General features: G+C 38.1%; 1 protein-coding gene across 6 annotated transcripts in view; it reads left to right on the plus strand.

Annotated features, from left to right (window-relative positions):
- The window catches only part of cep128 (centrosomal protein 128), a gene marked incomplete at its 3' end in the record, with an annotated part of 85381 nt that overhangs the window by 57265 nt on the left and 14774 nt on the right, over positions 1 to 13342 (plus strand). Inside the window, exons 21-23 of one of the 6 annotated variants that reach the window (XR_014200412.1) lie at positions 2751 to 2872; positions 2953 to 3063; positions 6187 to 6367. The exons of 2 other annotated variants lie outside the window; for them this stretch is intronic. Coding sequence is in view for 1 of the 4 variants with exons in the window: in XM_082148461.1 (XP_082004587.1) it covers positions 2751 to 2792 (42 nt within the window). Of the gene's footprint in view, positions 1 to 2750; positions 4243 to 6186; positions 6369 to 13342 lie in introns of those variants that run through there. 3 more of the 6 variants (XR_014200413.1, XR_014200411.1, XM_082148461.1) reach the window with 3 other exon arrangements.

Here is a 13342-nt window from a genome sequence, read left to right on the forward strand (position 1 = left end):
CGTGGCGATTGTTTACATCAGAGTGCGCACGTGTTTCGCGCAGTTTGTTTAAAGGTTGATGGAAAATAAGCTATAATGCGCGTTCTAAAAATCTAAATTCGGATCTATTATTTTTCACGGTATTTTGAAGTGCCCGCGATAACAATATCGTGCATATTCATTACCGCGATTTATCGCATTACCGAATACCGGCACATGTCTACTCATGAGTTTCTATTTTCCACATGCGCTGGTTTCAATTGATGGCTTTTATAAAGATGTGTTTTTTGTCCGTTAAATGTTTTGCTTTATAAATTTGCTGCAAAAGGAGTAAGCTAATCTTTGAATTCCTGTGCCGTTTCATTTGAACAAAGATCAACCATATCAGAACTTTTGCTCCTTTAATGTAAAAATTACAACATATTCAATGCCACTGGAAACCAAAGTGACACATTTCAGAGAAAAAAGATAAACATAAACACTTAACTAATCATCAAGCTCATGTTAGCTGCGCTGGAGTAAACCGTGATGTCGTCGTCCAGCTCAGTTCAGTTCTTTTATAATAGTGTCAATGCAGGCAGATCAATATTATTGTTGAATATTAAATTAAATGTTAAATTTAATGTCCCCAACTAAGCAAGCCAAGCCAATGGCAACAAAGGTGGGAAAATGTGACAGTGGCAAGGAACCAAAACTCCATCAGGTGGCAAAATGGAGAAAAAAACCTTGAGAGAACCCAGGCTCAGTCGGGGGGGGGGCAGTTCTCCTCTGGCCAATGAACGAACAGTGTGTGATTATGATTCAGGCATCATTATAGGTCAGAAGTCAGATTGGTTTGGAACAATCAGAATATTATCCAGTTCCATCTGGATTATAATCAGAGTCATCCCGTTGGTATGGAGACGGGTTTGTTGAGGATCAGTGCCGATGGCTGTCGTGTCGATGAGGCCTTCACAGGGGAGAGTCTAGTTGACACAATCTCTGCTGACACTCCAGGGATGCGTTGTGGTTGTGTCTAGGCGCAGGTCCTCCATCTGATCTGGATACGGCCCAGATCTGGCTGATTACAGTGAACCTCGGAATAAGCAGAAAGACTAACTTTAGCGTAGATGCCATTCTTCTTATGATGTAACGGGTACATCGGGTGTTATAGGAAGTGTTCCCGGTTCCGGCTGACCTAATTTATGCAGCCTGATAATCATTTAACTGATTTGAAAATTAGGAATGTATAATTCTTGTAAAGTACAGACATGTCTTCACCTGAAGTGACTCTGATTGACTCTCAGTGGTTCTTGTAAGATTTTCTGACATCATCTTGGCTTTCTGGGTTTTAAGGCAGTGCGATCCAGTTTGGTACAGAAAACCCATCAACAATGATGACAAATGTTTATTTATGCTTGAATACATGGATCCCATAGCTAATACAAGGCCTCTTAAACAAGGCTCTTGGACTAAGAGGGCTCACTGGCACTCACTGTTACTGCTGGGCCCTATATAAAGGCCCCCAAACCTCTTATAGAACTTTTGTCCTATCCGATTGTCTTGTCCTATTATTTGAACCACTCTTCGAGCTTCATTCTTTGTATGAAAGGTGTTGGAAAAAGTACTTTTTATTATAATAACTTCCTATCTTCCCTAGGTTGAAGTTAGAATCGTACATGCATGAAAGAAAGAAAGAAAGAAAGAAAGAAAGAAAGATGGTTGGGAGATTTGCGCTGTGCCCACCACCCTGACATTACTTTTTTCTTTTGCCTAAATTGACTATTCTAAATGATCCAACAAAAAGGTCCTAGAGAGAGCAACAGAGTATGTTTTCGCATGCTTATGATTTAAAATATGTCAAGAACTGTCAAAACATACACCCTTTACTCTCAGACTCTAATAACATTTACTTTACAAGTACTTAACACTACAGTATGGGAATTACAATACTTTTGCCTTAATTATTCTCTTGCATGAGATTAACACTTAGTGAAAACATTTTACAAACTCATCTCATTACAAACCTAGTGAAATGCTGTAATCGTCTGTCCACAAAAATGTTGGAAAGTATGCAAATATGGAATAAAGGTTAAAGGTAGGGTAGGCAATTTTCAGAGTGGCTAGCAATAGCAAGCTAGCTTAGAAAGCATAAGATCCCACCCTCCCTTCAGAGCGTCTCCAAAGCCACACCTCCTTCAAAACACATGACTACTGCAGAGTTTGTAAAGCGTCACAAGACGGGGTTAAAGGGTTAGTTCAAACAAAAATATTCTGTCATTAATGACTCACCCTCATGTTGTTCCAAACCCGTAAGACCTTTGTTCATATTCGGAACACAAAAAATTAAGACATTTTCGATGAAATCCGCGTTCGAGAGAGCACTACAATGCATGCGTGTGGAGATGACGCAGGAGCTGGCGTTCTGACATATAACCCGGAAGCTTGTGTTTACAAGCAAAGGAAGATGCAAACTGTACATAAAATGGTTCATAAATATGTCTTCAGATTTCGAAATAGAGGATGAATTGCAATTTTTTGCCCAACCTTACTTATTCGAACCAGAATATACAGACAATGAACTAAGAGAGAGAAGATGCTGTAACACAACCACAGCCACAAGCTTCTGAAAGACAGAGAGCAATGGAGAGCTGGTGGTATCATAAATGTCATCAGTGCCAAGCGATGCCTACTGAGCAGGAGAGTGTGTGCTGCATCAATTGGGATATTTTCATGCCACAGCTTGAAAGTTTGGATAATTCAGACGACACATGTATCTCACTGTGTAACAGAGGATCCCAGCTTGCCGCCCCTGCTTAGCTGCTGTGTTTTAGAAGTGATTTTTTTATTTGCCCAAAGTGAATTGGAAGCGATGTCCGAGGCCAGAAGGACCGGGTGGCTCACTATCTGTAGAGTAAGTAGCCAATTTCTTTACTAATGAAGTATTATACATGCAGCCTTGGTACCTACTATACATCTGTTTTCTGTTTACAGCCAGTGCAGACAGTGGCAAACCGGGTTGTACTGGAGTGGATTCTCAAAGGTCAAAAACTGGGAAGACACAACAGAGAAGTTCTGCCATCATGTGTTGTGTGATCAACAGAGGTGGGACAAAGTCATTGTTATGCAAGTCACAAGTAAGTCTCAAGTCTTTGCCCTCGAGTCCCGAGTCAAGTCGAGTCAAAGATGAGGCAAGTCCCGAGTCGAGTCAAAAGTCAAAGCCAACAAGTCTCAAGTCGAGTCCAAAGTCCTACCATTTTAGTTTCGAGTCATTTCAAGTCCTCTTACCACAGAAATAAAATTTATACAAATCATGTACGTCTGTAAGATTTGTATTTATTTAAACCTCTTTTTATACAATGATATTAATCAAATACAGTAAAAAACAGAAAATTTAATTTTCACAAAAAATGCTTGTATTTCAACAGCATATTGCACTAGAACAATGCACAGCATGCAGCTTCAGTCCTGTATTGTATTAACCTCATATTGCAAAACAGTTTAACTTTCAAATAGACATGGGTCGTTTTAGCCTAAACCTTTTTAAACATGTCATCAATAAAATCCTCACTCCTCAAAATTATCACTTCTGAAAAACTGGACCAACCTGATAATATAATTAGATTAGATTAGATTAGATTAGATTCAACTTTATTGTCATTACACAAGTACGGGTACAAGGCAACGAAATGCAGTTTAGGTCTAACCAGAAGTGCAATAGCAGCAAGTGCAGGATATACAGTGGTTCCATAAGTGCAGAACATGGATATGTACTGAATAAATATAGAGTTGAATACTATTATAAACAAAAATTTACAGATAGATTTGTCCTATGAATATAATATACAGATAACTATTACTGTGAACAGAATTTACAGCTAGATATGTACTGAATATAATATACAGATGGCTATTACTATAAACAGAATTTTTACAGATAGATATGTACTGAATATAATATACAGATGACTGTTACTATAAACAGAATTTTACAGATAGATATGTACTATGAATATATATACAGATGGCTGTTACTATAAACAGAATGTGAGCATAATATACAGATGGCTATTACTATAAACAGAATTTTACAAATAGATATATGTATAAGTTAGGCTAAAATGAGCAGTATAACAATGGATTTAAAGTAGTGCAAATAAAGTTTGGACAGAAGCTATCCGAGTGAAAGTGCAGTGGAAGTAATTGCATATTACAGTTAAAGTACGGTATTGCAAATGTATATGTAAACAGTCGGTACTGTAAATAAACAGTCGGCAGTGCAAATTGAGCATATTCCAGTCAAGGTAGTAGTGCAAGATGCAGATGTAAACAGTTGTTACTATAATAACAGTCAGCAGTGCAAATGAACATTATAGTATTGCAAATAACAAAATGGAGGCAGGTGTGAGGAGGGAGAGGAGAGTCAATCAGTAAAAATACTGCTAAATTGCAGAATCTGGAGAGACCGCGAGCCTCGCGATGTACTCGCGCCGCCATCTTGGTTATCCGTAGGCCTATTATTCAATGCATTACTTCTACTTATATTAAGTTCCTAAAGCAATTGGTCAAATATTTAACCATGTAGGCTACTTGTATAAAAAAACAGCCGACTCTCATGTCTTTTATTTTATATTTAAATTAATTGGAATGCGTGTTGCAGTGCGTATGCGGTGCAAGACCAGCACGCGCAATAGTGCTTTCACATATGCTGCGTTTGCAGTGCGTGATCCGCGGCTGTACCACAAATACATACTCACTATTTGTATTTCAAATCCAGAAGTTATTAGCATCTTTTATTTAAAAAAAAAATTGTCAGCATTGCGATTCTCTTTGTACACACGTATACACTCTTTAATAGACGTATTCACGTTTAAATACAATTTAAACAACGTATTATTTAATGCATTACTCTTATATAATTATATATTAAGTTGCTCAAGCAAGTGGTAAAATATTTAACCATGTACTTATATTAAAATCGCATAGCCTACATTTTAAATTAAAACTTAAAATTGACAAAAACAGCAGACTCATACTCTTTCTTTTGCATAATTTAAATCTTTATACAATAAATCTCGCATGTCACAAAGAACTTGTTTTTCCACCTCCACGAATGAGACGAGTGTTATGTTGCCTTGTTGAAATATGTATTTTCCCTTGATTTAGGCTACCCCGGTCTTAACGTCTCAGCATTGCGATTCTCTTTACACATATACACTCTTTAATAGACGTATGCACGTTTAAACACAATTTAAACAACGTAGGCCTATTATTCAATGCATTACTTCTACTTATATTAAGTTCCTAAAGCAATTGGTCAAATATTTAACCATGTAGGCTACTTGTATAAAAAAACAGCCGACTCTCATGTCTTTTATTTTATATTTAAATTAATACAATAAATCTCGCATGTCACAAGGAACATGTTTTTCCACCTCCACGAATGAGACGAGTGTCGTTCATTATGTCGCCTTGTTGAGGTAAATTGTAGTTTTCCTTGCTTTACCCTGGTCTTAAAGTGAAAATAGTATTTAATTAAATACATTTATGGTGAGATTACTACATTTTATTTAATTAATCGCGTTTATGGTGAAATTACTAAATTTTTAGGTCAATCTGTGTTCATTTTGACCACGAAACATGCGCTGTCACTTTAATTCAGCGCGTGCAGCACATGTGCAGCACAGCAGAAATAGACTCGGTGCGGAAACGATCGCGGCACTGCTGTATACGCACCGCACCTGGAACGGATCGACGGACTGCAACCGCGTGCAGTGTGAAAGCTCTAACCTGTTAACATGGGTACGGAAAAAAATACGCACCGCTGGCGCATACGCACTGCAAACGGAGTTTGTGTGAAACGGGCGTTATATGCTGTCGAATCAAAACAACGTGGGACTACAGTGATTGGATGTCGTGCAGGCAGCGCGCGCGCTCGCTGCATGCATACAGCTGGTGCACATTTTTTTCACAGATGCAGATAAACTGAGAGCGGCGCGGCCGTGTGGACATTTTTTTCCCCAGTTTTCATGGGAAGTAGCAAGTCTTCTCGAGTCAAAAGGCGCAAGTCCAAGTGAAGTCACGAGTCATTGATGTTAAAGTCCAAGTCGAGTTGCAAGTCTTTGTACATTTTGTCGAGTCGAGTCTGAAGTCATCAAATTCATGACTCGAGTCTGACTCGAGTCCAAGTCACATGACTCGAGTCCACACCTCTGGTGATCAATACAGGCAAGATGCCTATCATCATCTGGAACATATGTGGGTTTCAAGGAAGCCAAAGAAGCTTTGACTAATTTAGAGAAAAATACAGCAAAACAATACACATTTTCTACTTTTAATTTATTATTATTAGTATAGATATTTTCAACAAACACATTGTGTGGGTATTGCTTGTCTTAGTTTAGCACTTCGACTTGGCGCAGTAATATCTTCACTAGAGGGAGCGTGGGCCGGTGAGAGGATTTTTCACGAGTGAAGATATTACTACGCCAAGTCGGAGTGCTTACAAGCACTTGCTATGGTATTCCGCCATACAATATAGTTATCCATTTTACACGCTTAGAAAAGCGCAACGTTTTGTTTTGTGTCACCGTCCTAGGTCGAGTTACACTACGCGAGTAACTGTATTTAAATAGGGAAAACGTGGAGGTGTTTGGTAGCTTCTCTGCTTGGCCCATATTGAATGAACTGGGCTAAGCTAAGTGCTAACAAAGTTTCGCCGCAAGACAGAGCGATTTAGTGCACACACTGAGACGAGAGAGGTATGTATCAACTCATCTTAGTTAAGGGAATAACATAGTTTAATATGAAAAATCGGTGGAGTATCCCTTTAAAAGAAACAGTACAACTTAACGAAATGTATATTCCTCATACATAATATCGATCAATCAGTGTTTTTCAGCCGCGGAAAGAGGTAAAACAGCTTGAGAACAATTATGTCACATAACATTTACCTCAGGAAAGCCATTTAATGACCATAATAGGCTATAGTAGAAAAAAAGAGCTATAGAGAGTATTTAGCTAAATATGTGTTCTATATTACATAGTTATTATATTTTTACTTATATCATTAAATAAAGTTGTTGTTATTATAATAAAAAATGCATTATATTTAATTTGAGTTATTTTTATCCTTAACTAATACTCCAATAAATCAAATCACAAGAATTGAACTGAATTGAAATCCTGAAATTTGTTTCAAGCAATAATAAAAAACGTAGCTTACCAGAAATTGTACCATATAAACATTGTAACATGTTGTCACTAAACCTAATAAAATTCTGTTTAGTTACTAAAATGTTTTGACAATCACAATACATTTATTGTGATGCAAGATAATTTTTTTAAATCGTGGACTATTCTCTCTCTCCACTAGTCTCTCCCCTGTGAAGGCCTCCTTCCCTTCCCTTTACCTCTGTACAGATAAAACGTTGTCGGGATAATTCCGGTTCACATGGCTATGCGGAAGCGATACAAATTTTTGTATTATACATTTTAAGGCCAGACAAGTAGTTTGTTGAGGGTTGGTTTGTAAAGAAGGACTACACGCCTGCGCACATATATATTCAAACGTGCATACCTATAGACTAAAGACGTAATACGCATGTGCACGCCATCAGCGTTCTCACAGGTTTGCGTTTTTAAAGTTTGCGCAGAGAACTTGAGGGTTTTCTGTTAGGACGGTGTCGTGTTAGCGGCCTAATGATCGTTCTAATGATCCTAAGTTAATAACTAATGATCGTTGCGACGGAAGTGAATCAATCAAAACTAACTTTAGCTGGACAATAACTTTATTCTAGAGCTGCTTTAAAGCCAAAACAATCTCTGTTACTTTAATTTCCTATTATCACTGTAAAGCTCCTTTGAAACAATCTATATTGTTAAAAGCGCTTTATAAATGAAGGTGACTTGACTTGACTTTACTAGATAATGATCTGAGATGTCATCGCTCTGCTGCAGAATTTCAACGGCCTCAACATTGATTCCATGTGCCAATATTAGATCTAAAGTATGATTACGACAATGAGTAGGTCCTGACACGTGTTGTCTAACTCCAATAGAGTTCTAAAGAATTCTAAAGAATGTCTCTAAATGCCAATCCCAATGAGTCTTTTTCATTATCTACATGGATATTAAAATCACCAACAATTAGGACTTTATCTACAGCCAGTACTTACTCTGATAGAAAATCAGCAAATTCTTTGATTAAAGTCTGTTTGGTTCCCTGGTGGCCTGTATACAGTAGCCAGCACAAATGTTAAATGTATGCATGCATCGTGGTGCTCTCATGAACGCGAGTGATATGGAAGAGAAGAAATTGTTGAATAAAGTAGTTTTTTTTTGTGTACAAAAAAGTATTCTCGTCGCTTCATAAAATTAAGGTTGAACCACTGTAGTCACATGGACTATTTAAAGATGTCTTTACTCCCTTTCTGGGCCTTGAAAGTGGTAGTTAAATTGCTGTCTATGGAGGGGTCAGAAAGCTCTCGGATTTCATCAAAGGTCTTACGGGTTTGGATCGACATGGGGGTGAGTAATTGACAGAATTTTCATTTTTGGGTGAACTATCTTTAAATTACCTCATGTCCCAAAGCATATAACATTATAATAATAATGAATATAAACAACTTAAAGAGCACTGACCTGTACCTGACTGCTGCAGATTTATTTCAGCATTGAATGTTGCCATTGAATTAAATTGCATAAATTGGAGTCACGAGCCGCTCCGAGTATAACATCATGGGTTTCCATCTCTAACAAATTACAGTAACTGTAAAAGGTGGCTGCTGTTACGGTTGCGGTGCTCGGACGATGACTGACGTCTGTCTAACTCATAACATGAAACGCGCTGATGACGTGTGATGTCTGCGCAAGCAGGGTGCACGGAGATATAGAAATACATACTGTATGTTGACGGGCAGGTAGGACATTGTATCATTGCATTCGGACAAACATTTTATGGTCATACGCCTTCCACAGACATGTATACATATAAATACATTTAGACCACTTAACTTGGTGATCGCTATCAGGATGTGAAGTACGGTGACGCATTGCTGCCACATACATATTCTTTTTTTCCCTCAATTATCTCGTAATAACGAGATCTTATGTCGTTAAAACGACATTTTTTCTCGTAATAACGAGATCTTATGTCGTTTTAACGACATCTTTTCTCGTAATAACGAGATCTTATGTAGTTAAAACGACATCTTTTTCTCGTAATAACGAGATGCTATGTCGTTAAAACGACTTATAAGGACGTGTAGTCATGTACAAAATATGCCTTTATCCACATAAAATTGACAGCCTATCGCGTCTTTATCACACGTTCAAAAAACTTAAGCAAATAGTAGCAGCCCCCAATTATGCTAAATTAATCAATGAGGCCCTTAAAAAAAAAAAAAAAAGTGTTATATAGGCCTATTATATATAAGATTTATTTTTGTTAATAGGCTATATATCTTCATTACCTAGAGTTATAATTAACCAAAAAAGCTATGGGAGGAAAACGCTTAACGTAGGCTATAATTAAATGCATTGCGTTCATATTCTGGGCTCATCTGCTTTTCTGTGTGTACAGCATTTGATCTTTATCACTGAAGCTTTTTCTTTATTATAAGGGTTTATTATTCCATTCCAAAGGACTGTTTATAAGGTGACAATCCGTTATACATCTTGAAGATTTTTGTATTGTATTGTATCTTCTGTTATAAAGACGAAGATTGACATTTCGTTAATTAAACAAAATAAGAACACAATGTTGTAAAAAATAAACAACTTAGGCTATATTCTGTTAGATGTGTTTTGACTACTTTTTGTTTAATTATATCTCTAGGTAATGAAGATGTAGCCTATTAACAAAAATAAATCTTATATATATATATATATGAAGAGTTCAGATGCAAAAGCCTCTAAATGCCATCTGAAATTTTCTTATAGAATGATAATTTTTATCAAGCTCGTATATTTAAATTCAACAATTTCACTTAAATGGCAATGAAGATTACCTATTAATTCTCATTTAAGTGAAATTACTGAACTTAAATATACAAGCTTGTTAAAAATGATCATTCTATAAGAAAATTTCATATGGCATTTAGAGGCTTTTGCATCTGAACTCTTCATATATAGCCTAATATATCATATAAAAAAAATAACTTATAGGCCTATATAAAATATATTTTCAAAAAAGGGCCTCATTGATTAATTTTGCATGATTGGGGGCTGCTACTATTTGCTTAAGCTTTTTGAACGTGTGATAAAGGCGCGATAGGCTGTCAATTTTATGTGGATAAAGGCATATTTTGCACATGACTACACATGTCCTTATAAGGGCAAAAAAAAGGTCGTTTTAACGACATAGCATCTCGTTATTACGACAAAAAGATGTCGTTTTAACGACATAAGATCTCGTTATTACGACAAAAAGATGTCGTTTTAACGACATAAGATCTCGTCATTACGAGAAAAAGATGTCGTTTTAACGACACAAGATCTCGTTATTACGAGAAAAGATGTCGTTTTAACGACATAAGATCCTGTATTACGAGAAAAGATGTCGTTAAAACGACATAAGATCTCGTTATTACTGACATAATTGAGGGGAAAAAATAATATGTATGTGGCAGCAATGCGTCACCGTAGTGAAGAGACTTTCAACCAACATAAAAAAAATTCTGGAACAAATCTACCCTGCCTTTAAAGGCCAATTCACACTGCACCAACAGATGGCAACCAATGCTAACAGTCACAACTACAACAGATGCCTACAAACACTGATAGGGATAACACACTAATCCTACAAAATCCGACGTAGTGTCCGTTACAGTCTGTCGGTGCAGTGTGAATTGGCCTTAACTTGTGCCGTTGCATTCCCAAATGTGCATTAAACTGACAGCACATGTAGAGATGGAGTTTACTGCATTTATTGTGACCCGAGCTGCTCTGAAAACACTGAGGGCCCTATTTTAACGATCTGAAACGCAAGTGTCAAGCGCAAAGCGCAAGTAGGCCTGTCACGATAACAAATTTTGCTGGACGATAAATTGTCCAAGAAATTATTGCGATAAACGATAATATTGTCGTTCTGAGACCATTTTCATCTAATATAATGATAATGGCATAATAATGCAGCTACACCTTTTCAAAGATCTATAAACTTTTATTTCTAAAGAATATTAAACATTGAAAATGGAAAACATTTTAAATATCCACAAAAAATGAACAAAAAAACCAAAAACAATAAAAGCAATGGACTCTCAGTATCTGTTAACAAAAAAATTCACTTGAATAAATACCAAAAACAATAAATAAAATGGATGTAAACAAAATTGCACTTCAAAAAATATTAAACATTAGGCTCAGACATAAATAGTGATACATTCCATAACAGGCAAAACTGCCGTAAACAAATAAAAACAAGCCTCAACAGGCCATATCACACCGTTTTGCACTGTTACTTTGTCGACTAAACGTCTGAGTGATTGTGTAGCCTACTGTCGGGAAGACGGAGACACAGTTTATTGCGTGTATATGCTACGCACTGAAAATACTTGGTTAGGATTAAGGCCAATTTATACTTCTGCGTCGGGTGCGCGTAGAAGGTACGGCGTAGCATACGCATTGACGTGTACCATACGTCGTACCCTTCGCCGTACCCTGACGCGCACCTCCTCAAAAATGTAACTACGAGTCGCGGCGACGCGGACCGCAAGATCTGTGATTGGTCGGCTGGATAGCATCGCGTTTCCACCTACGCATTTCCGGAATGATCTTCTGCACTCTGCACCGCCCGCCCGCCATTTTTAAATTCCGAAGATCAGTGAAGAGCCATGGAAATAGACCAAGTGACCGAGAGATTGCTTGAAGAAGTGCGGAAATACAGCCATCTGTATGACTCCTTCAGTTGCCATTGCTCGTAGAAACCTAAACTCAAAACAGCCGCGAGGAATGTAAACACAGTGGAACATTAAAACCCACCCGCGCCAACTAGCGTTTCGGCGGTGTAACTGCAGAGCAACACAGACATTCGCAGAAGTATAAATGCTCACGACGGCGTCGCCTACGTGCGTAGCCTACGACGTACACTATGGCGTACACTCGACGCAGAAGTATAAATTGGCCTTTAGGGGTGAGGAGTGTGTGCGTATTACACGCCATAAAGTGCGTATCATATGCACGCAAAAACTATTTTGGGCGTATAAATGGCACGATACGCATTTTCATGAGATCGGGCTCGACATACCGGCTCGCTCAGGTTAAGTGGTTCACCACGATCATTCGGTTTGAATTCGAAGTGCTCCCACACCGGCAGCTGTCGCGTTTGGCTTTGAAACCAATTCCATCTTTTTCTTTTTTTTTTCTCCAACTCACAACTAGCGTCTTCTCTCTCTCCCGGCAGTCGCCGCAAGCAGTCCCGCTTTCTCACACAAAGACCATGCAACTGACAAGAGGGTTCACACTTCTCCTATACGCTAAGGCACCGAGAGTGGTCATCCAGTCTCTTTGGTAGAGAGAGAGACGAGGAAAACAAACAAGCATGCAAATGGAATTATCGCGGCCGGAAAAAATATCGAGCTCATTTTTTTTATCGTGCGATTAATTGATTTATTGACTATCGCGACAGGCCTAAGCGCAAGTTACTTTGTGGGCGGGTCTTGGGCGCTGTTGCTATTTTCCCGGCGGGATAAATGCCTCTTGCGCCCGGCGCAAATCTAAAATGGGTTGGTCTGAAGTAGCTTCATTATTCATACGTGTGGTTTGGGCGTAACGTGAAATAAACCAATCAGAGCGTCATCTCACATTCCCTTTAAGAGCAGGCGCGCTTGTTCTAAAGCGGATTTCTATTATAACGGCGGATTTGCCAGGAGCGGTTCACAGCCGAGGAGACTGACGTTCTCGTCAGGGACATTGGGGATGGAGAAACCCACCCAAATTAACTTCGGTTAAACAGGCGTAAGATAATTTGGGTAAATGTGTAAGCTAGATGTATGCTTTTATAATAAATTGTCTATCTATCTATCTATCTATCTATCTATCTATCTATCTATCTATCTATCTATCTATCTTTCTTTCTTTCTTTCTTTCTTTCTTTCTTTCTTTCTTTGCCTGACGTCGTCATACTCAGATTCTAGTCAGAATGTGAGTCTGATACTGCTCCATTGAGCTTTGATTATGGGGAGTGTTTCAACCGAACCAGGAAGGAAAATGCCTCTGCACTCAATTGGATAGACCTATAACCAATCAGAGCAACGGAGTAAGTGATGTATGTTTTTCATTCATGTTTCCGATCGACAAATGTCTTGATCGTGGTTCTCTGTTCCGTTTCCGATCGACAAATGTCTTGATCGTGGTTCTCTGTTCCTCTTTTAAAATGAATGCG

Source organism: Leuciscus leuciscus (genome assembly GCF_965113295.1).
Source record: "Leuciscus leuciscus genome assembly, chromosome: 19".
In the NCBI taxonomy this organism is placed as follows: domain Eukaryota; kingdom Metazoa; phylum Chordata; class Actinopteri; order Cypriniformes; family Leuciscidae; genus Leuciscus; species Leuciscus leuciscus.